Source organism: Pteronotus mesoamericanus, unplaced genomic scaffold (assembly GCF_021234165.1).
Source record: "Pteronotus mesoamericanus isolate MK-2021 breed Mesoamerican mustached bat unplaced genomic scaffold, CSHL_Meso_final contig_105, whole genome shotgun sequence".
NCBI lineage: Eukaryota > Metazoa > Chordata > Mammalia > Chiroptera > Mormoopidae > Pteronotus > Pteronotus mesoamericanus.
The window spans coordinates 18,551,567-18,576,440 of NW_026555006.1; the positions used below are offsets into that span (position 1 = coordinate 18,551,567).

Consider the following 24,874-nt stretch of genomic DNA (forward strand, 5'->3'; position numbering starts at 1 on the left):
TCACAGTTACACTTACACATAATTTTTTTTCCAGAAAATACTATATTTTCCTTTTCTTATCATTTTCTTAATAGCATTTTCATTCCTCTAGCTTAATTTAAGAATACAATATGTAATACATATAATATGCACAATACATGTTCACCTACTATTTATGCTATCAGTGAAGCTTCTAGTCAACAGTGGGCTATTGGTAATTAAGTTTTGGGGGAGACAAAAGTCATACATGAATTTCTCAAATGCACAGGGGGTTAGTGTCCCTAATTCCTCTGCACTGTACAAAAGTTAACTGTAGTTGCTTTAATATCTAGAATAATAATGATATTAAAATAACAGCAATGGAAATATATGAGTATCAGCAACCACTTGTTAGAAACCAATTCTATTTGTAGGCATTAACTCACATAATTCTAAGAACAATGTTTATAAATAGGTAGTAGTGCCAGTCCTGGTTTATAGATGTGGCAGCTGAGGCACAAAGAGGTAATTTCCCAAGTTTACACAGCTATCAAGTAGCAGAGTCAAAATTTGAAGGCTAATGTTCTAACTCTACACTCCTAAACATTATGTTATGCCTAAAAATAATCTGCTATCTTCCTCATGTTTTACCAGTTGCAAAGGGTTTTCTGCTTATTAAAGCCTAAATTTAGCTTTACAATCTCTTCAGCTAATGACCCATGTATATAAAAAGTCAACTTACATCAAGAACAGTGAGTGCAGGCAGGAGGCGGAGGTCATCTGTAAGTGACTGAAGTTTATTGTTGGATATTATTAATTTGGTCAAGTCCGTCTGCTCCCACCATCGCTCAGTAGCACTGAATGAAAGATTCTGATTAGCTTCCTCAGGAATATCCACATTTATTCTCCAGACACACTGAGGCACTATTGCCACCACAACCAGACCAAAAAATAAAAGGGACAGATAACAAGCAGTTAGATACTAAGTGACATATTTTTATAATAGCTCTTCAGTTTGCCTACTGAAAAGCAATTGCTGAAACAAAATAAAACTTCCAATAAGTCAAATAGCAATGAATTATAACTACATTAGAGAAAAAGTTGATTTTATTCAAAAACAATGTGATGGGTTTTACATATTAGTCTCACTTTTATTTTCATTCAACAATATTTACTACATATGTACTCCGCATAGCACCTAATGGTACATACATACAAGACAAAGAAGGGGTTCTACTGCTGTGCTAATAGAATAACAGAAGACGTGAAAAGCAACATTTATAAGGTAATGTTATAAACTTTATAACAGAAATATATATTAAGTCTGAGAAAGTACTGGTAATAATAATAATAATAGCTAATAACAGTAATAATATTTACAAATACCAGGCAATTTTCTAACATGCTAAGTCACTTAAAACTTGTAACAACTCTGTGAGGTTGGTTTGGGTAATTAATGTTGACTGGCGAGAGGCAATTGAAGGCTACAGCTAGATAAACACCTTCTATATTATGATAACAACAATTCCTTTCTTGACATATAAACTACAAGTACCATGTGCCTCTCCCATTTATATCTTTTCTCTCCTATGATATATTGTACATTCACCTATTTGACATTGTTTATTAAGTACCTAGTATGTGTCAGGTTCTGTTTATACAATAATAACCTAAAACACACTGACCCATGTCATTATGGAACTAAGAATCAAAATTCATTTGCACCCTAAAACTTTAACAGACTAAATTATCTGGATACAATCAGTAAGTAATTCCAACACACCACTTTGTTATTTGGAAATATACATTCACTCACTCCTTCCACAAATGTTTAGTAAGAATGCACTATGTACGAAGTAATATTTTGGGTCCTAGGAACACAACAATTAAAAAAAAAAACAAAAACACTAAACTCCTTGACCTCACAGAACTAACATTCTAGTGAGAGGGCAAGGAAGTCAATAAACAAACAAATACATACTATAAATTCTGAGAGTGATAAAGCTATTTAAAAATTAAACAGGTAAGAGAACAGGGTGTTAGCAATGGTATTTATAAATAGGATAATTAGAAAGGGCCTCTTTGATGTGTGACCTCTGCGCAGAGTCTTACAGGAAGCAAAGTATAAAGGAAAATGTTGAAAACCAAGTGGATATGCAAATCTGTAGTTTTAAAATACTTATGTTCCCATTTATTAAAAGCTTTATCGGGTAGAGCAGAGATTTTACGTCATATATCCTTTCCTTTCTACAGCAAGTATTTGCTTGGTATACTCCATACATGCCACAATAAAAAAAAAGAAAGCAACCATTAGAAGGAAAACTGAAGGTTTTAATCCAAGATAGCTTAAAACCTAACTATATACTGAGGAAAACGTTACAAAAAGAAGGCTGTATTGTTTCTTTCCCCACTTCCCACTCCCTCCGTTATACAACATATATAGAAGAGCATCTTCGTGATATCCAAATCTGTGCTTGCTCATCTTTATTAGGTTTATGAGGATGGCTTCAAATTCACTCTGTGTGGCATCTCTCTGGATCCACAATTTAGGAAATACGTTCATTATTCGTTTTATCTAGGACTCTGCCCAGTTGCATAAAGGAAAGTGTCTTACGAACGAGCAGTGGCATTCACTAAGTTCACAAAGGAGCTGATAAAGTACAGAATTTTAAATCAAATTCAGAGGAGGAAAATGAGGGCTAAAGAAACAAAGTTTTTGCTCCTTTGATAGCTAACTCAAGCCACACGTTATGTTGTTCATCCCATAGACCGTGGGAATCCCGAGAGGCGACCCTTTAAATTTTGTCCGTATTCCCCTCAGGGTCCCTTCACCAGACCTTCCCGGAGCGGAAGTAGCAACCAAAGCGGGCTGACTGAGACAATGGGAGTGTGATGAGAGCCTCAATGAAAGCAAGGGGATCCCGGTTAAAAGCTTGAAGCAAAGGGGAACAAAGCCAAGCCAGAGGAAAGGGAGGTGGCCTGGCACACGTGCTTTCTGACAGGGCGCTCGCTAATCGGGCCGTACCCTGGGCCTTACCTTCGCTGAGGTTCCGACCCGACAGGTTTAACTGACCGCTCTTCCTCGCCGCCTTTAACAGCCCCTGGGGTACTGAGGCAGCGCAGTCTCTCCTTTCAGTTCTAAAGCCCATTCGGGGATCCCGGTCCCCGCTTCCCTTCAGACGCGACATGTTCAAACGCTCGAGTCCTGCAGCAGATCCCCGCGCGTGACGCTAAAAGGCAGCGCCGCCGCGAGGCCCCACCCCTGCGGTGGGCGCGCGCTCAGTGTGCCGGGCTCGTGGCCTGGCGCGGGGCCTTCGCTCTTGGTGGCGCGGCCCGGATGTCGTCACTGTCCGTGACTGGGGCTGGAGGACAGAGAAGCCCTTCCCGTTGCCGGTGCTGGCCTTGTGTCTTGGAAGTACTTCGCTCAAGTAAGTGTGTTTAACCGGCTAAGGAAAGACTTGAGGGTGTATTGTGTGCAGTGTTACTGCGGCTCCATCTTTCTCATCTGTGCTTTCGCCGTGGCCAGGGTGTCGGGAAAGAATAACCTTCTCTTCCTTCTCCTGGCCTGGGCTGAACATGGGCCTTAACTAAAACTTGAGACCTGGGCGCGGTCTGCAGCCGAGCTGGAAGTCAGCCTGTGTTTGTCGCTGGTCGTGGTGGCGCCAGACCTTCGTCCGGCGTAGAAAATAAAAGAGAGATTTGTTCTTCGGGAATAGACTCCGATTCCTCGAAAAAGTGCACCTGGCTTGTTGTTGTATTGAGTTTATAGCACAGCATCGGGGGTAGTGTGAGGTGGAAGGATTGGCAACAGGGAAGGGAGGGGAAAAACGCTTAATAGGTGTTCAGTCTACCGAACGGTTTAGGGAGACAAGCGGAAGCGCGAGCTTTACTAAAGCGAAGACAGCTTGGACTTTGGAGCCCCAAAGATAATAGTTCGAATCCCAGCTCCTTCTGTATCTTACACGCTATGTAACTTTAAGCAGTTTACCCCTTTTAAAGTCACTCCTTTTTTTCTTACTAATTTAGGGATAATTTCTACCTCATTTAGTTTTTAATACAGTTAAAGCGAGCCCTGATACTTGTGACTCAGTTTGTTGGGCGTCCTTCTGCAAAGTGAAAGGTGGGCTGTTGGGTTGGGTTTCGGGTTAAGGCACATGCCTTGGTTGCTGTTGGATCCCCAGTCGGGGCGCGTAGGAGAGGCGACGGATGATGCTTCTTTCTCATATTGATGTTTCTCTCCTCTTCCTCCAGTACCCTCTCTCTAAAAATAAATAAATAAAATCTTGAGGAAAAAATAAATTAAGAAACTAAAGTTTTAAATATTGAGCATTTGGTGAAAAAAGGGACTCCAGAATAGGAAATGAAAACTTGGTTCAGTTAAGTCATTTTACCTGGAATAGTTTCTGTGTGAAATGTACAGCTTTATTGATTCATTAAACAAATAATTAAGAATTCATCTTTTCTAGTACTGTCCCGGGTGCTAGACTTTTTTTTTGCCTGAAGTGATTTTGTTTTAAAAAGCATCTACCGGAAAATAACTTCCTGAGCCCTTAGCTCGGCTGTGGATTAGTAGGATATTTGAAAGGTACGGTGACAAATTCTGCAGCGCACACACTTTTATCTGGGTCCTGGTTCTCGCTACATGTAAAATTCGTTTTTAAACCCCTCTCGCTTTTTTTCCCCCATATTTAATTTTGTAGAGTCCTGTACACTAAAAGTGAACAGCAGAAAAGTACCAACAGTTGTACTAACAAACAAGAAAAGAGTAAGTTTTAAAGCAAGGACCATGACAGTTTTTGCAAGGTCGCTAATGAGGTCCCCTCTCCCCAGTTTATCTTGACTGGGAGTCCCCTTACTTAGGAGTGTAGCCCCCTTACTTAGCCCTTACTAAGTGCCAGGATCATTGCTAATAATACCTCCTTTGCTATCTCTTATTTAGCACAATGGCCAATCTTGCAGATGAAGAAATTGAGGCTAAATGGACTAAGAAACTTGCCTAAGATCACAGGTTTCTATAAGTTACATGCCTGGAAGTTTTGAACCTAGATCTCTCTCCAAAACCTTTCTTATTAATCATGATTTGCTTAGTGGCTTTTACTCCATCATTTTTAACTTTTTATCCTGGAGCTATTTTAAGGGACCTTCAATTGTGCTTTAAAAGGGATTTATTTATTAGAGAAGCCCTTTTTCTCTTTTGTAAGTTTTAACAGCCTACTTTCAGGGGAAAATTTTACAATAGTCACCCCTCTCCTTATAATAAATTCTTAAACATTGTATTAATAATGTGCAAGGCTTAATTTGTTCTTTATTGTGCCTCTACTTGTTCAATGTTTCATATTAATGTTTATAGTATTATGCTGACACATTGTTGCACTTTGTATGAGAAACATTGCCTGTTTAATGGAAAAGTATGGTGATTGTGAAAGATCCAAGTGACTTACACTTTTGGTAAGCTACAATAGACATAAAGTGACATGTGGAAATTCTAGTATGTATCCATAGTACACTTATGTATTGTACCTGTGTAGCAAGTGCACATGAAGGTGAAAATTACTTCTTCATGCAATTTGGAAAATTACATGTCTATCTCAAATTGCTGGAAACCAAAAAGCTTATCAACTTGAATTGAGCTTTTTTTATGAGTATATTTATATATAATTATATTTGTGGGAATTAGCTTTTTATATCAATTGTATTATTTTAGGAAGAATGCATTACAGACTTTAAAAACTCAACCTTTTTCAGCATGAGCATTTAAGCAAAAGTGTATGCCTATTTTTTTAAAAAACTGAATTAAAATAATATGAAATAGATGTCTCCCTAACAGGAGATGAAGACTACTGCATACCTACTACCTTTCGGCAACAGAATTTGTCTATCTACAATTTAGTCATTTTAGTAAAGTAATGGAAGGTTTTACTCTTCTAGATGTTTTGCTAAATTAAAAAGTAAAAAAAAACACAATACATTGAGCATAAGAATTACGTCAGCCAGAAAATGCTGTTTTGTTTCATAAGGGAAAATAAGACTATTATCAAAATAAGAGTAGCTTATCTCCACCATTAAAATTTAATAACATTTTCAAACAATGGAATATACAGATCATGTATCATAGAAATCACTTGAAACCTATATAATCATATTAAACAATGTCACCCCAATAAATTAAATTTTAAAAAATTAATGACATTTCAGATATGACTGTATTATTCTTATAAACATTGCTATATGTTAGATTTTTTTTTAAGCTAAAAGGCACAATTTATAAGATGGATTTATTGAGGTAAAATGAGAAATTGTGTTAGAGGAAAATGACAATATGCAAAATTTTCAAAGACTTTTTTTTAAAAACATCAAATAAGAAAAGTGAATTTGCTTTGCAGACATTTCTAGGAACCTTCTCTTTGTGTAAAATAACACATTTAGATTTAGCTTTGAATCACTCTTGTTTATCTTTCAGAATATTGCCTTATCTGTGAAAACTCCTGTTTTTAATAATAAAGTTATTTATTGAGTGAACTTGTTACTTTTTAACATTGCCATTATTGGTCATTGGTTAATATTGCTTATTAAATGTTTTTGAGTTGAATTTTTTACATCCTCATATACTTGCTAATGAAAGGGGTTTTTTTTTTCTGTTTGTCTCTTTATTAGTAGGTTTCTTTAAATTATCAAAATTGAAAGCAAAATTATGTTAGACACTGGCTCTTGTTTTGAATATTCGACTTTAAAGGTGTTTGCTGTACATCTTTTAATTTCATTTGAAAAAATTCAGTGTGCAGTTTCACATTTGCTTTCCATTCAGGTCTGTAACAGCCAACTTTTAAAAGTAGTAAAAAAAGATTCTATTATTTCTTTGAATGAGGTACATATTTTGCATTTTTAGTCATAGTTTCAAATGTGGCTTTGAATTGTAATTTGTTGTTATTGGAGTTGTTTGTGGCATTTTTTTTATGGAGTGCATTTTATTTTAGATTATTCATTTGTGTATTTTTTGTTTCCATTTCTTTTCTTTGTTTTTTCCATTATAAAGTAATGAGCTTGCTCTAGGAGATATATATATTTTTTAAGATTTTATTCATTTATTTTTGGAGAGGGAGAGGAGCGAGAAAGGGAGAGAAACAGCAATGTGTAGTTGCCTCTTGTGTGCCACTGACTCCCACCCCTGCCACCGCCGGACCCTACCTGACTTGTAATTCTGGTGTGTGCCCCACACTGGGAACTGAACCGGGGAACCTTTGGTTCGCAGGCCGGCACTCAGTCCACTGAGCCACACCAGCCAGGGCAAGAGATTTAATATTTGATTCAAATGTTGGGTGATATAATTCTCTCTACTTTCAATACAAAAGAATTTTAGTCTATCAGCTTTAGGAAAACAATTTCACTTTCCTCTTATAAAAAGACTTCTACATACTAGTGTTTTTCATGGGAAGAAAGGTGGAACAACTACCTAAATATTATTTTCTTTAAATTCTGACTACTTTTAGTTTTCATTTTTGGTTTATGTTTATTGAAAAAAGAACCTGAAATTGAAGTGAATACAGCACTCTTCTTTATGTTATTAAATACAAATTCTATGGTATCATTTATTGGTTTTTCTCAAATCAGCTAAAAGTATTTCCCATTATTCCCAGTGATTCTTCCTCCTAACCTTTAATGACTATTTTGCTCATTTTTCAAGATTACTGTGTTCTACGGCCTAAAGTCTTAATTTTAATATTAACTGTATAGGCTTTATGAATTTTTTTTTGCTTTAAAATGATAAAGTAATATAGAGAGAAAATTAGGGTGCCAAACCCTAGAAGGTACTTCATAGTAGCATTCTGTCTTTGTTTTAGACACATACAAAACCACTACCAAATAAATATATTTAGAAATTAGTTTAATTAAAATCCCCTAATTTAAAAATGTGACTTCATGTCACCATCTGCCAATAGCTTTGTTGTAATGGATTCAACTTGCAACTTCACTTGCTCCATACTCCAAAAAAGGGGACCATAAATGATTATATTGATACATGGCAAAAATTTCTATATAAGGAAAGTTCCTCAACAGTTTTAATAAGACAAAATATGGTCGCCAAGACTTTATTTTTAGTGTCAACTTATGGTGATAAGGGAGGAAAATGTGGATAATTTGATAGTTTATTGACAATCACAATCAGATTTTTAATTTAACAATTTTGATACGTAAATTTCAAATTGGAATATTTATACTCACAATTACAATTAATATAAATGCCAGTTTAACTTTTTCCTACATCAGTTTTTTAAAATCCTTTAAAATATCACAATTATATAATTAGAAAGATATTATCATTGGGGTGTTGAAATACTTGTGAACATTTAAATACTTGGTCACTACAATGCAAATCTGTGAACCCAGGTTTGCTTTTTGTAGTTCTAAAGATTTATGTTTCGCACTCATCACTAAATTTATCTACAGTTAACATAACTTTGATTTTTTTTCATTTTAGAGATGCTGATCTTTTTGCTTTTCTTTTCACTCCTCATTCCTAGAAAGTTGCCTTTGCACTATCTCTTACCTCCTTCAAAATTATTATTTGGTCAGGGTCTCCATGCTTTAGACTTCAGTGTGAGCTCATTGTGGCTTGAAACTAACTTTAGTTCATAGTTTCAAGTGACTGGGGCGGCAAATAGGAGAAAAGAAACATTATGGCATTTAGCTTTAGAGTGTCAGGAATTCATATTGTTTCAAATGCTTAGTAATATTTTCCCTTACTTTTTACATCTGTGCTTTGGTCATTTTCTAGTCTGTTGCTGTGACCTGTGTCACAGTACTTTTATATAAGATGAATCAAACATACGTGTAGTTGTTTCTTTTGAAAGTAAGAATAATAATCTTGCTTTGAAAATGGAAAAGTAATTGAAGCCTTTCTAGAAAGAGTTTTCTGTGAAACATTGGTGTTTTGTCAAAAAAAAGGAATGTTTCGATTGAGCCATACATCTGTCTATGCACGCTCTTGGTAAAGTACTGCTTTAGGATCAAAGTGAATATGAAAATTTGAAATCTGTTCATATCATGTTTCCATTGCAACAGACTCTTAAAGGAGAAAGGGTATCTAATAATAGTGTATTTCACAAGTTCACTATCATTTAACAGTTTACAAAGTATTGTTACATTTGACAATTCTCTAAGGTAAGATGAAAGTATTATTGTTATTTTTCATGCATTGAAAGATGAAGTTGAATGCAGACTTTCCCGTGGTGGTATATACCATTTGTTGAGTGCCTGTGTGCTGGGCACTGTGCTAGGTGCTTCATATCCATAATATTTAAAATCTTGAAAACTTTAAATGGTATCATTATTCTCATTTTTCACATAAGTAGATTGGGGCTCGCATGGCTAAATATAGGCAGCACTTACCTAGCTGACAACATGCATAGGAGAGTGGAATGGGAGACTTCTACTTTATTACAGTCATATAGCTATACAGTCACTTAACATTTTGCATTTATTGCTTTATAATAAATGTTTACTATGCCAAAAAAAAAAAACAGGTAAAATATGGCATCTTGAATAAGGAACTTCTATTTATATATATTTTTCTTCTGATTCATATTTTTCATGTGAAGGATGAAGTAACATTAGTCCAAGGTACTAGCCTACAGTAATAATATAAAATGGAACCCAATTGAGGTAACCATTCATTTGTAGGGTAGTAATGTTTATCTTTACCAATCATTTGAATTAGTATTCTCACTTCAACCTCATAACAACTCAGTGAGGTAAACATTATAATTTCATTTTTCAGAGGAGGAAATTGAACCACAAAGTAATGAACCAAATGTCACAATTATCCTCATTGATGATAAATTCCCTCAGTTTGACTCTACATTCTTTTTCAATTTTTATTTTTAAAAATTTTTTAAATTGCAGTTTACATTCAGTATTATTTTGTATTAGTTTCTGGTGTACAACATAGTGGGTAGCCAATCATATCCCCCTGGTATTTCTAATACCCAACTGGCATCATACATAGTTATTAAAATATTATTAACTATATTTTCCATGCTGTATCTTATAGCCCTGTGACTATTTTGTAATTACCAATTTGTTCTTTTAACCCCTTCACGATTTTTGCCTAATCCGGCAGCCATCAGTTTATTCCCTGTATCTATGAGTCTGTTTCTGTTTTGTTTGTTTATTTTTATTGTCCTTTAGATTCCACATATAAATGAAATCATGTGGTATTTATCTTTCTCTGACTGACTTCACTTAGCATAATACCCTCTAGGTCTATCCATGCTTTCACAAATGGTATGATTTTGTTCTTTTTAATGTCTAGGCCTACATTCTTTATCAATTGTGGTGCCTTTAGGTGTTGTGAGGATTAAAAAGCATTTTAAAAGCTTTCAGTGAATATAAATTCTCTTGTTACTGAGTTGAGTACACTTTTGTTTTTTACCAGTTTTATAAGACTCCTTAAAATTAATTTTATAGCAGAGGTGGAAAAGGAGTTCAAATGGTGCAAATGTTTAATTCCTTCATTAGAAAAAACTAATGTTAAAATGCTTGAAACTGTTTATTTAAAGTAGAGATACATATAAGGTTACTGGATCTTTTTCTTAATTTTTTTAAAAGATTTTTTAAAAAATTGTGAAGCCTTTTCTCAATTGAGACTCCAAAAGAATCTTACATAGCATAGGGAATAATACTCAGTAGTCAATATCTGGAGCTTCCTCATCCAAATATTTCTGTTGACCCCGCTCAATCAAAAAAGCCAAACATCTGTACAAATAAATTAATTGACTTTCCAAGCATATGCACTATAACTGAGAATACTGTGCATATGGATATAGGCATTGGTATCTTAATACTCAAACTACTACTTTTTTCTCTATGTTAATCATAAAAATAAGGCTTTCAGGAATGAAATTTTTGCCTGTAATTTCAAGGTGCTCACATACCCTATGCTGTCAATTTTAAAATGTAGGTCTAAAACCCTGCTAATAATAGACAATGTTAAGTTGAACAATATGAAGCAAGCATTTGAAAATAAACTTAAGTAGACTTATTTTGTCTTGGTGTATGTGTGTGTCCATTTATCCATCTGTTCACCTTCCCCTAATGCTAACTCATTCTTTAGCCTCTCTTCTTTTTTAGATTGAGCAGAAGAAAGGGGAGCAATAGATTTGCAATTTTGATTTTGAAACATATTCATATTTGTAGAATTATCAAATTTATAGAAGTAGGAATAGAAGGGAAATACAATTATCTAATTTGTGGAATTACAGATACAAATTAAAATAGATCTGCAGATAATTTGTTTTAAAGATTTTATTTATTTGTTTTTAGAGAGAGGAGAAGGGAGGGAGGAAGAGAGGGATTAAAACGCGAGTGTGTAGTTGCCTCTCATGTACCATCTATTAGGGACCTGGCCTGCAATCCAGGCATGTACCCTGACTGGGAATCGAACTGTCAACCCTTTAGGTCACAGGCCAGCACTCAATCCACTGAGCTGCACCAACCAGCGCTGCAGATAAATTTTTTAGTTACAGATTTGTAAGCAGTAATTTATTTCCAGGTTTTTCTTATTGTTTTCCATAGCCAAATACTTTTAAGAGCTTATCTCAATCAAATTTCCCTGTAAATTAAACAAATGTATTCCTGTCCTCATTCACACAGCCTTTGTTGAACAGATTATGTGAGACATTTGTAAAGTTTCTAGCACATACATGACAGTAGACTTTTGTCAAATGCTGAGTTAGTTCCACATAATTTTGTTGGGCATTGGACACACAAAGATTAATACGTTGCCTTTCCTGTCCTCCAAAAGTGTACTGGCCTGATGAAAGGATCTGCTTCACAACTAATTTGATAAAAGGCTCATTGCTTTTGGTTTGCAAGATTGTGTCAATTTGAAAGACTCCACCATCTTTCCCATTAGTGGGTAAGGTGTTGAACAATAACAGAGGTGACTTGACTTAGCCAACTAGGAACTTGGTGTCCAGTGGGTAGAGTGATAGAACATATGTGTGCCTATCCTATCTTTTAGCTGGATAACTTTGATTTAAATACATGACTTTTTCCCCCTTAGAAATGTCTTTACTGAAGTATTTTGTTGTTTTACTGAGATATAATTAGCATATAGCACTGTATAAGTTTAGGATGTACAACATAATGATTTAACTTAGAGATGTTGTGAAATGATTACCACGATAAGTTTAGTTACTATCCATCACTTTGTATAGAAACAACATTTTTTTAAAAATACTTTTTTCCTTGTGATAAGAACTGTTAGGATTTAATCTTTTAATAACTTTCATATATATCATACAACAGTGTTAAGTATAGTCATTACATTGTACACTACATTCCCAGTAGTTACTTATCATAACTGGAAGTTTGTACGATTGCCTTCTTCCAATTCCTCCTCTCCCCCCCTTCCTCTGGTAAATACAAATCTGATCTTATTTTTCCCTACAAGTTTGGGGTTTTTTTTACATTCCATAATGAGGTCATATAGTATTCATCTTTCTTTGTCTGACTTATTTCACTTAGCATAATGCTGTCAAGGTCCTTCCTTTTCCATATTTTTGCAAAAGACAGGATTAACTTGTTTTTATTGTTGCATTGTATTCCATTATATGTATTATATATAGTATGTATATAATTTATGTATCTCACAACTTCTTCATCCATTCATTCATGGACACTTAGGCTGTTTCTATGTCTTAACTACTGTAAATAGTGCTGCTGTGAACATGGGGGTACAAATGAAACCAGAAAAGTTGGTATCCATGCTTTCTGTCACTACCAGAACCAGTAAGTAGAGACAAGGATTAAATCTTTATGGGTGTTAGATGCCAGCGATCTGAGAGGATGGTGGGCTATGTATCCTCAGAAACTGTTTTAACATCTCATCTCAAGCCAACCTTTTTATAAGAAAGGGTAGGTAAGGGGTTTGGGGAAAAAAGGTTAATTGAGTAAGAGTTAAAGTGTGGCAGCAGTTTTCCTAGTATTTCTTTATCTGCAACATGGAAGTTTCCTCCCTGGCACAAAGTGGTTCAGATACCATCTTTATTGCTTGCAGACTGTGTGCGCCCTTACTCCTGGTGGGGGGCACAAAGTTTGAACTGCTTGTCAACTTCCTGGAGTCACAACCTCCTGCATTCCAGTTCCTGGAATAACAGCTTTCCACATGCATTAATCACTTAAGCCTACCAACTATGACTGACGCTAAAATCACTTCAACGTAGGGTTTTCATTTCCTTCAGATATATTCTCTGAAATAGGATTGTTGGATCATATGCTAGTTTTATTTTTAATTCTTTTGAGGAGCCTGAATATTATTTTCCATTGTATCTGTACCAATTTACAATCCCACCATTACTGCACAAGGATTCCTCTTTATCCACATGCTCAGCATTTGTTACCCCTTGTCTTTTTGATGCTAGCCATTCTAAAAAGGCATAAGGTGATATCCCATTGTGGTTTTGATTTGCATTTTTCTAAAGTTTAGGAATGGAGAGCACCTTTTTGTATACCTGTTGGCCATTCATATATCCTTTTTAGACAAATATCTATTGAGAAGGCCCTTTGCCTGTTTTTTAATAAGATTATTTGTTTTTTCCTATTGAGTTATATGACTTCCCTGTACATATTGGATATTAACCCTTTTCAGATAAGTGATTTGCGAATATCTTTTTCCATTCCATAGGCTGTCTTTTCATTTTTTGATGAAAAGCTTTTACTGTGCAGAAGCTTTTTAGTTTGATGTAGTCCCACTTGTTTATTTTTATTTTATTTTATTTATTTATTTTTAGAGCACAGGGAAGGGAAAGGAAGGGGAGAGGGAGAGAAACATCAATGTGCGGTTGCCTCTCACACTCCCACCACCAAGGACCTGGCCCACAACCCAGGCATGTGTCCTAAATGGGAATCAAACTGGCAGCCCTTTGGTTTGTGACTGGCACTCAATCCACTGAGCCATACCAGCCAGGGCCCCACTTGTTTATTTTTAATTTTATTGTTTGTGCTTTTGAAACCAGAAAAGTCAGCGTTTGTGCTACCTGTCACTACCAGAACCAGTAAGTAGAGACAAGGCTTGAATCTTTATGGGTGCTTTATTCCATTGGTTAACAATTTGAGAAGACAACAGGTTATGTACCCTCAAAAACCATCTTAACATCACTTTTCCAGACAACTTTTTTTAAAAGATTTCATTTATTTATTTTTAAAGAGATAAGAAGGGAATGAGAAAGAGAGGGAGAGAAACATCGATGTGTGAGAGACATCAACTGCTTGCTTCTCACAAGCCTGCAACCAGGGAGCTGTCCCACAACCCAGGCATGTACCCCAACCGGGAATTGAACTGGCAACTCTTTGATTCTCAGGCCAGTACTCAATTCACTGAGCCACACCAGCCAGGGCGAGGACCTCTCTAATTTACAGTTTCATCTGTGTGGCTTGTTCTTCCCCTAGAAATTCAAATGGCTCAGATAACACCATGTCCCTCATCTCCTATCCTGGTTTCTTTTCATCACAGTACATTTTTCCCTCACATCTTTGTATTTGTTTATTTGAAGTTGCCCATACTCGACCTGATATTTTACGAGATCAGGGACAATGCCTGTATTTTCTCTGGCATATTCCAAAGGACTAGGAAAAATCCTAGACTATAGTAAGTGTTTAATATTTGAAAGAATTTGCAAGTTTTAAGCAGCCTCTTATGATACTGGAGTTAAAATGAATACAACAGACATCACACCTGTCTCCAGATTCTGTACTTACAGTCTTGCATAATTGGGAGCCTGAACGAATCTGAAGTGATTTAAAACTAGTATAGATTGGATATATTTGTAATTAGCTTTGAAATATTTGTTACTTGCCTTTAGCTATTTCATTTCTATGGAAAACAGACAATAGTATGCAAAACAGTTAATTATTTAATCTGTTTTAGACCTAGAAGGATCTTCAGAATTATGATTCAGCTCCTCAGTCACCTCCTAACTGAAGTAGGTTCTTAATAGTGAAGTGAAATTTCTCAAATCATGCTTAATAAACGACAGGGTAGTATTTTAAGCCAGCCTTCTGGCTCTAAGTCCAGTATTTTTTCTAGCTGCTTGATGATTTGAAATAAAATATTCAAAAATACTCCATATTAGAATAAAAATCTTTCCACATTGTTTCTTCGTATGGAAACACATCTATCTGTATGTTCAATAAGTTATACACAAAACTGACTTAGGATTATTTAAAAGATTTTCATCGTAACACAAGACTGTCTTTTTTGTTTGAATGTGTAATTTTAATTATGAAATATGTCAAACATACAAAAAAAAAGCGTAGAATAATAGAAAAGATTTTTGTGTATCTACCACAAAGAATAAAAAGATGTTAACATTTGCTAAAAATGCATGAACCTTGCCCTTGTGTTATTTGTCCTTTTATCATAGAACATTGTAGGCACTCCTACTAAGTAATGAACTTGTCTGTCATATGATAAAACTAAAACAATTTAGTAACAACTTTTATGTCATTTATTCAATGGAAACAAGTGATTGGGGAGTATATTGCCGAATTGCCGCACAGGCAGTAGGGCATTCTTCCCAAGGGATTTTGAGCAAGAGTGAATTTTAGGCCATTAGAAAAGGCAGTGTGGAAATGGCATGATTGCCCAGGAGGTGGGGGATTTTCTTCTTAGACTTTAGCAGGTCTTATTTCCTAGGGCAGCAATTTTCAACCTCAGTGCCACAAAAATTTTTAAAACATGCAGTACCTGACTGTTTAGTCAGGGGCACTGACCTCTTTTCCTTTAGATTATCAAATAAAAGAATGACAACAGCCAATACAACAATCAACGTCTGGTGTGAATGAATCAAAATTATACCTTTTCTTTTTGCCTAATCAGCAATCTTTCTTTTTTTAGTGTGCCACAGAATTTTATTGATTAACTTATGTGTGCCATGAAACAAAAAAGATTGAAAATAGCTGTTCTAGGTTAAGGTAAGTTCCCAAAAATTCACTTGGAGAGTTTTGATTGCTGGTTTCCTTAACAGGCGTTTCCACAGAAGTGTAGGCTGACTGATTTAGATTTCTGATATGGTGCAATCTCCATTTTGTAGGACCCCATACATAAATTAATTTTATCAGACTGCTAAGAATCTGTAATTGGCAGTTACATATGTCGTTTTCAAAATGAGAAAATAAATTACTGACATTTTTTAGTCATAAATACACATTTACGAATGGTACACAGTTAGTGGTAATTGGTAATTTTGCTAAGGCTTGCATTCACCAACTCATCCTTCTTTTGTATAAGAGGTAGCAAAGGTGACTTAGCTAATAAGTAAACTAGCCAGTTAGCTCTACATCAGATCTCAGTAACTTAGTGTTCTGTCTTTCACAAATTATACTCTTGACTGCATTCCATACAGGCATTTACTAATGAAAATATTCTCTAAAGCCTCAGGTTTTAGCTTCTAAAAATACTTAGGGTCAGGTAAATTATGTAACAATTGTCATAGAATAAGTCTCTCTGTATTAAGGCATATTTATGCATGTGTTCAACACATTTACTGGGCATTAACTATGTGACAGACACTGTGCTAAGTCCTAAACTGACCCAGAAAATTTATGGGTTTGTGGGGAAGGGGAAATACACATCAGTTACGAGGTCTGTCCAGAAGATATCCAGTGATGTAATATGAAAAATACATTTATTGAAGATACTAGAAACAGTACATAAGGACAATGACACCTCTGTCCCCTTCTAAGTAGATGCCTTGGGACCTCATACAGTTGTCCCAATAGCCATCAGCTGCCCCATTGTATTTTCCTGAATCTCAGTGACAGTCTGAAATCTCCTCCCTTTCAAAGGTGATTTTAGTTTTGAGAAAAGCTGGAAGTCGCAGGGCACCAAATCTGGGCTGTAGAGGAGCTAAGTCTCCTGGTTGATTTGATGTTTCACCAAAAAACTCTACAAGACGTGATCCATGAGCAAACATGTTGTCCTGATGAAGCTGCCTATAACCAGTTACCCTTAGCTGTGGCTTTCTAAATCGTCCGAATAGTTTCCACGAAGGAATGTTCAAGCTTAACACAAAATGTGATGCAATTCATTGCTGTACTCAATGAATCATTTTGAATGTGACAGCCACACACTACACATGTTCTATCAAGAGGGACTACCATCCCCACTGCCTAATAGTGAAGTTGTAGTTGTATGCGCATGAGCATTCCAGTCCACATTCCTTGGCTGCCAGGTTACAGCGGTGTCGGGCAAACCCCTTTCGATATTAACAATGGTTGGACTTATTCCAGACAGACCAGGTATATAAGTTGGATGTATCCCTAGTTATTAAGCAGAGAAGAGGAAGCCCTAACTGCTTGCGTAAGTTGTGGCAGTGATGGAAGAAAGGCCCTACACAAGATGGCAGTTAGATAAAATGAGGGAAGTCATTAATAACGTGTGAAGACACAGTGACATGAAAGATTTTGTCAGGTTTGAGGAACTGCCAGTCTTTGAATAACACTGGATGAAAGTAAAGTAACTTAGATGAGGTTGAAAAATTAGTCAAGGCTCTTTTTATACGCAAAAGTTTCGAGCAAGAATATATATGTCAAAGTTTTTCTGCAGTGTTCAGATCCTATACTTGAATATATTTAGGTACGGTACAATGTTTCAAATAGTCAACTTGTGAAATAAAAGTATCTTATAAAGCACTAGGAAGTGTAACATTAAAAAAGGTATTTTTGAAGGTTTACCGTCAAAGAAAATTTTAAGATAATTTAATGTTACCAGAATGTATGTAAAGATTAAGAAAATTTTATGCTAGTGGAAAGAAAATCTTGGTAGCTACGTAGAAATTTCATTAGTAACTACACAGATCTGTAGGTGATTCTTTGTATAAAAAATATATTAGGCATTTTTAATAAGAATCGTTCGTAAAGTGAACTGTTTTTTGCAGGGTTGTAAATGTTGCCTTTTTAAAAAATTGATGTCTTCCATTTGTGTTTAAAAAATAAAAAAAAACTAGGCGGTAGCAAAAAGCGATGACGTCTTTTCCTGGACTGCAGTACCTCTCGCAGTGTCTCTCGAGGTGCGGGCCGCCGGGGAAGCTAGCAGGGCCTGCACGGGGCGGGGCCTACGCTGAGGCGCCCGCCCGTCGCCGTCGCCGCAAGGCCTTGTGGGGAGCTGGGGAGAGTGAGGTGGTTGGAGGCCTGGTGGGGGTGGCCGTTTGTTTTCTCGTGGCCTCGCGTTCTCCCCCTCCCCCTCTGTGAGCAGAGGGGCGGAGAAACGGCGGCGGAGGCAGCGGCAGCAGCGGCTCTCACAGTGGACACCGTCTTGTCTCCTCTCCCGAGAACCGGTTCCTCTTTCCCCTCCCTCTCACTGTGTGTTGTGTGTTTGATGTGTTAAAGCAGGAGCGAGATCGCGAGCAGCGCCATGAGCAATACTACCGTCGTCGTCCCCAGCACTGCGGGCCCGGGCCCCAGCGGCGGGCCGGGTGGCGGAGGCGGCGGCGTCGGAGGTGGCGGCACCGAGGTAATCCAGGTGACTAATGTCTCCCCGAGCGCTAGCTCTGAGCAGATGCGGACTCTCTTCGGTTTCCTAGGCAAGATCGACGAACTGCGCCTCTTCCCGCCGGAGTGAGTATCGTCCACCATCACTGTTTTTGCTAACTCCTCCCCAGCCCAGGCCTAACCACAACATTTCCTAGGCCCTTGTCCATGCTTCCCTGGACTGGATTGCCTTAGTCGAGGTTGGCTGTTGCATTTACTTAGGAAAGACTCTGCATATTAGATCTACTAATACAGAGGCAGGACCAAGGTTTTGGGGATTAGGAGACGCTGGCTCTTAGTCTCCGAATTTTTTTCCCTAAAATTGTGCCAACATGATCGTTCTTTGGGCAGTTAAAGTAAGATAGCTGCATTTTATCTGTTTTTGTTAACCAAACGTTTGAGTTCTTTAGAAAGGAACAAAATTGTTCATTCTTATGTAAATTTATTGAACTTCGTAGGTGGTGGTTCACTTACTGCTAAGTATTTCTGTTCCATGATCCTGGCCGACTCAATGCAGTTACTGCTCTTTGACAGACAATAAATTCAGTGAACCAGAGTACTTAAATTTTAACGACAAAAATGAGTTATAGATGAAAGCTAGAGTTATCTTTTGTTTAAATAATGTATTTTTAACTTAAAGGGTATGGGTTTTTGTTTTTATCCTATTGTCTCACTGTTATTTTGATCTCATAAATGTTAAATGAGTGAATTGTAAGGAAAAAGTAATTGAAAGAAGCTATGATGTTAGATATGATAAATAGTAAAACAAACATTAAGAATGTAACAATCATGCGTTCTTTCAGAAGAGTGAAAATTCAGATGTTACCCTGTCTAGATAGTCTCCCATCCCACTTAGTTTTACGTTGTCACCTAACTACTAAACAGGCAATAAGGATCTACTGTTCTGGTGGATGTAATAAATCATTACTCTATGTACTACGTTGGTACACCAAAATAATTAATAGAAGTTGACTGCATTACCATTTTCATCACTTTCTATTTAAAATATTTTTAGATAATTCTTAGTGTTTTCAAATTGTTGTATTTTTAATTTTTAGGGAGATATACATGGAGAGAGAGATTTTAGAGTTATTTGTATGAAATGTACAGTTCTGGGCACATGTATTTGTAGCAGTTAATTTTGAATGGAAACATGATTTCCTTTGGTAATAAAGGACAAATAACTTTTATAATATGAACGTACAGAACTAGATGTTTTGCTGTTACTCAGTTTTTCTCACAACATATTCCTTAATGTGAATAAAATTACTAAACAGTAAATGGCAGAAAATGAGCAACACATGTGATTATAGTAATCATGTCAAAGTATTTAAGATACTGGATTTATTTACAAAATAATGCTTCCCAGTCCCAGAAGTTTTTAAGAATTTTGTTACAGTTGCTGATCCTGAAGTGTTTTATTTTGAAGATTGCTGTTTTTATGATTCATGAATTAAAAAGATGGCAGAGAGGTGTAGGCAATTTTCTGGTTTATCTTTTCTCATTGTATGGTCGGTATCTTAGAGTCATGATGGCCCATCATGGCTTTTTTTGCTTTATAGTCAAAAGAGTAGTTTCATCATATAACCAGGATAGTTGATGTGCATCAGATAATGTGATATGGGGTACTGTACCTTAAGAGGACTATCCCTGTTTTGGAAGGAGTTATACATTATATTTTTACTCTTTGACTCCTTCATATATGTTCCCACATACAGACTATTTTCTTTCCTCTTCTGAAAATGTACAGTTACAATATAGTGAATGCTGTATTACCTTAGTGGTCTTCCTGAATTGAATAGTACTTATGTAGATGTCTGCTTTTGTTAAATCTCAATAGCTAATCTGACCTGCACAATTTGGAAATACTTTACTGATACTTTAAGTTTGCTACAGTTTTCAATAGCTTGTTGGTGATAATGTGCTACGGAGTACTTAGTAGTCCAGAAGGGTTCATCACTTCAAAACGTGGCTCTGGAGGATTGAGTGGCTCAGATACATAAAATTATGACTATTATAAACACATTTGCCACATGATTTTTTTTTTATGGTGTGTCTTTTTTTTTCTCCCCCAAGGCATTCATATTCACCTGGAACTGTTCTGTTCTAGAGATGGCCATGATGTGCTTATTTCCTTTTATTGCTCAAATGCCACCTAATCAGAGAATTGTTCCCTGATCACCCTGTATAAAAATATAGCATCCCTGCTCCCTATCTTCTCTGTTCAATTTAGCTGCATAGTTTTTTTCTATAGCACCAGTCAACAAGTTAAGCTTAACCACTTAACCCTCCCTCTTCTAGAATGTGAGGCCCTTGGGGGTCTTCAATATGGGCGGGGTGGCATTTTTGAATGTATATATATGGCTGAGCCCCTGCCTATGGGGGTGGGAGTATGGGACTCCTGGGACCTGTGTATTGGCAGACATTTTAGTGACAGACAACCTCCTCAAGAAGGTTTCTCTCTTTTCCGTTATTGAATCTATCTATTCCGTGGTTCTTTTAAGCCAGAAATTGCTAGCCTGTAATTTCACCCAGTGATCAAATTGTCTTCACAACAAATAATACTCTAATCCTCTCTTCAGTCCTGCAGCCTTTGAAAGTATCTGTCAGTGTTTCCCCCCACCCTTGTTTATTGTCTTTTTAAAAGAAACAGTTACTTTAATTCTAATTCCTAGAATGCATGTTAGAAACTCAGCATTGTTTATGTATCTGTTATATGCTAGATGCTTTCCTATTTTTATCTTACTCAGCCCTCACAAATCCAGAGGGAGAATGTATTTTACCCTATTTTACAAATGAGTGAACAGAAATTCATGTACGTTGTTTTGTATGCCCAAGCCACTCTGCCAGTGTCAGACCTATTTATTGGAATTTCAATGTTGTGATTGTCCTTTATCACTTGATCATGATCTTTTTTTAAGAGGAAGATAGGAGTCACTGTCACAAGTCAAATTGGATATAAATAGATTTTACTTATTTATTTTTAGAAAGAGGGGAAGGGAGGAAGAAAAAGAGGGAGGGTAACATCGATTGGTTGACTTTCTCACGCCCCCAACTAGGGACCTGGCTCACAACCCAGGCATGTACTCTGGGAATCGAACCAGTGACCTTTCAGTTTGAAGGCTTGGCACTCAGTCCACTGAGCCACACCAGCCAAGGTGGTCCTGATTTTCTTGATTTAGCCTAGCAACTTGTGAGTGGAATTACCCTTTTACACTTAGTGTAGGTATTCTTAAAATGTTTGGTTTTAGTGGGATCTCATAATGGAAAATATAACTGAAGTGGTGAGAGAATAATGATCCCAGGAAAGCATATGTCAAAGTTATACAGTAAAGACTACTGTAACACTGCAGGTAAACTTAAATTTATTATTGAAATATTTCAGTGACCAAAAATAGATACTCTAATCATCAAATAAGTGACTTAGCATAGTTAGGTAAGGAAGAGAACTTAGTTTACCTTGGAGAAATTGTTTTTAAATACAGCTTTTTTTTTTTTTTTTTTAATTTCTTTGAAACTGAATGAGAACTCAGTGAGGGGTAGGACATGTGAAGTCAACAGGGTCAAATTTTCAGGTGAATGTTACCATTCCTCACATAGTCGCTATTTTGAGTGTCATAGGAGACGATTTTGTTTATAAGCTCATAGTTCTTTGCTCAGAAATGGTTAGCACAGTATTAAGGTGGGAATTGGAAGAGAGGTATCAGTGGCCTAAATTAGAAGTTCTCATACTTCAGTGAACACAAATATTAACTACGCATCTTGTTAAGAATCAGAGCCCTCCTATAAAAGGGATTCTAAGATTCAGTGTCCCTGAGATGGAAAACAAATCTGAATTTTCTGTATGTATCCCAGAATATTCGCAAACAACCCTTACTTAGGAGGACACTTGAAGAAACATTAGCCACGGTCCCACCACTCTTACGTAAAGGGGAAAGCATCAAACAGAGCCCACTTCTTCATATCTTGTTCCTAAGTTCTTTTCACTGCCCTACCTCATTTATATTCTTAAAGATAAGGAGTAAAGACAACTACATTTTTAGAAGTGGTACTTGCACAGAATACTAGGATATGAATATTAAATTCAGGCATCCATTTTCTTTCCTGTTAACATATATTTCTTAATAAATTTTAACTGAGAAATTTTAAGAATATAATTGAGGGATGACATAGCAGTGGTTCTAAAGACGACCATATGAAATAGGGAGAGATGGATTATTTGCCCTTCTCAGTTGTCTTACTGTGACTGTCTTTTCCTTGGTATTTAAATTATTCATATTTTACCTTACCACCACTTGCAGGTTTGGTGTAGCCCAGGTAATTGGTAGCATTCCTATATTGAGTGGATAGAAAAAAATATTAATCATTTTAGCATTGCCAACTAAGTAGAAATATGTTGTGAGCATGTAGACAGTACTTTTTAATTTTCTTTTAAAGAATGTACATTATCTTCTTTAGGACCTAAACTTGATAGTCATTTTTTTTCTTTTAGTTAAATGACATAGTGTCAAAGAGATGGCAGAGGTCACTTTTTTTAAAAAGAAATTTAGGTGCCTGCTACTTTCCAAGGCATTAGGCTAGGTGTTAAGAATGTCATATAATAATAGCATTTAAGGAGCTTTTTAATTTAGTGGTAAAAATGTGGATGTCAGAAAGGAATACAAAATGTTATATATAGCTTTAGTATTAAAACTGCTGGAATTGTATTCTTTATAATACTCTTAATGTAACATTATTAACTTTTGACCAGTAGTCCTTTGCATTAAAAATCACCATGTTATGTCTACATTAAAAAACACCATATCCTTTCAAAAACATTAACAGTAAATCTTTATAATAAGATGGCTTAAATTCCGTGTCCATATATTGTCAGCTTTGCTTTGAACCTCAATTAGGAGCTCTGCTTAGTATCTAACAGTGATGCTTTTAGGTAAACTTGTGAATTCTAACAGTTAAGATCTCAGGTTAATAACTTTGTGTTAGTCTTCTCTGTAAGTAGTAAGTTTTTATTTTCACATTAGTGCACAAAGTAGGAAAAAGTTTTTCAGCAAATAACTCATCTCTGAAAATACCTATTGTAACCAAATCTGATATAAATACATTTTTATGTACACTTGAAAGTCCAGTTTATTAAAAAGGTTAACAATAAGCCTCATTCTAATAACATTCAAAGATACTACAGGATTTTCCTTTTCATTATTGCATCTTAAGATGTAATAGGCTTATAGTAAAGCCGGAGGGTTCTTTACCCTGGGTGCATATATTAAAAATTGTCAGAGAGAATTAAAATTAATATAAAAGAGGAAGCACTCAGAGCTCTTTCTGTCTGGCCCCTGCCCTGGCCCCTGGCTGCCCCTCACAGAACTCCCCAGAAGATCAGGCGCTGCTGCTGAGTGGCGTATTGAATGGTCGGCATGGGCCTCCTCAGACGCTTGCCTGTGCCCAGAGCCTCCTTTCTGTAGTGTTTCTCTCTCAGCTCTCCAGCGACTCCTCTCCAAGAGTATGAAAGAGGCCAGTGCAAGCCTGTAACTCTCTGCACGTGTCCACTAGGCCTGCTTGTGGCAGAAGAGGATCTCTTCCTGCGGAGAGAATTAAAATTAATATAAAAGAGGAAGCACTCAGTGCTTCATCATCAGAGATCTTGATTAATTCAGGGCTCTCCAGCCTTTTTTGCGTCTCTGGGCCACACATTAAATACTCAAACAGTAATGAAAACTGACGAGCAAAAAAGAAGTTTTAAGTAAATTTACAATTTTGTGTTGGGCCGCATTCAGAACCATCCTGGGCTGCAAGCAGCCCACAGGGCCACAGGTTGGATACCGCTGGTGGAGTACAGGGCCCATGTATTTTTTTACTCCGTAGATAATTCTAATGTATAACCAGGATGGTGCAGTTGCTATTGTCGTAATACATTGGTTTTAAAATAACTTTTGATTTAAGATTAGGGATCAGCCCCTGCCTTTGCTTACTCTTTTCATTTCACAGAAATTTTTGTGGCAGAAATTTGAACCACCATGTTTTAAAAAATAATAATAATGAAAACTTGCACCTTTTGTAATTTATCTTACAGGCTGCCATAGCTTATACATCTGCACCTCTTTGTTTTATCTAAGAGCAATTTGTTGAGGGAAGTGACTGAAGTTTTGTTTACTGAGATTTTGCATAATCGTAATACTAGTGTGTAGAGTACTTGTCCGCATGTGTGCTTAAAAATTTTTTTCTCTGCTGTAGGGAAAAAAGGACAGGGCATTTATTAGTAGGTGGGTCAAGAAAACTCAATTGTCAAGTAGATGTACTTTCCCACAATATTCTTTCGTTCCTGAATTGGAAAATTCTGTCTTTTTCACTCTGACAAGTTTTCTAAGCCAGGATTACTTGTTACCTGTAT

At 36.3% G+C, this 24,874-nt stretch overlaps 2 protein-coding genes across 4 annotated transcripts in view; one reads left to right on the forward strand and one right to left on the reverse strand.

Moving 5' to 3' along the window:
- LRRC40 (leucine rich repeat containing 40) overlaps positions 1–3,191 on the reverse strand; it is a 39,477-nt gene extending 36,286 nt beyond the window's left edge. The window contains exons 1-2 of the mRNA XM_054574580.1: positions 2,996–3,191; positions 701–882 (exon numbers count right to left, since the gene is read on the reverse strand). Of these exons, the coding sequence (XP_054430555.1) occupies positions 701–882; positions 2,996–3,146 (333 nt within the window). The 5' untranslated portion in view covers positions 3,147–3,191. The remainder of the gene's footprint in view (positions 1–700; positions 883–2,995) is intronic.
- A 91-nt stretch (positions 3,192–3,282) lies between these two features.
- Positions 3,283–24,874, forward strand: part of SRSF11 (serine and arginine rich splicing factor 11) — a 46,981-nt gene continuing 25,389 nt past the window's right edge. Inside the window, exons 1-2 of one of the 3 annotated variants that reach the window (XM_054574605.1) lie at positions 3,283–3,386; positions 18,349–18,573. In XM_054574605.1, the coding sequence (XP_054430580.1) occupies positions 18,371–18,573 (203 nt within the window). In that variant the 5' untranslated portion in view covers positions 3,283–3,386; positions 18,349–18,370. Of the gene's footprint in view, positions 3,387–18,156; positions 18,574–24,874 lie in introns of those variants that run through there. The other 2 variants (XM_054574614.1, XM_054574623.1) reach the window with 2 other exon arrangements.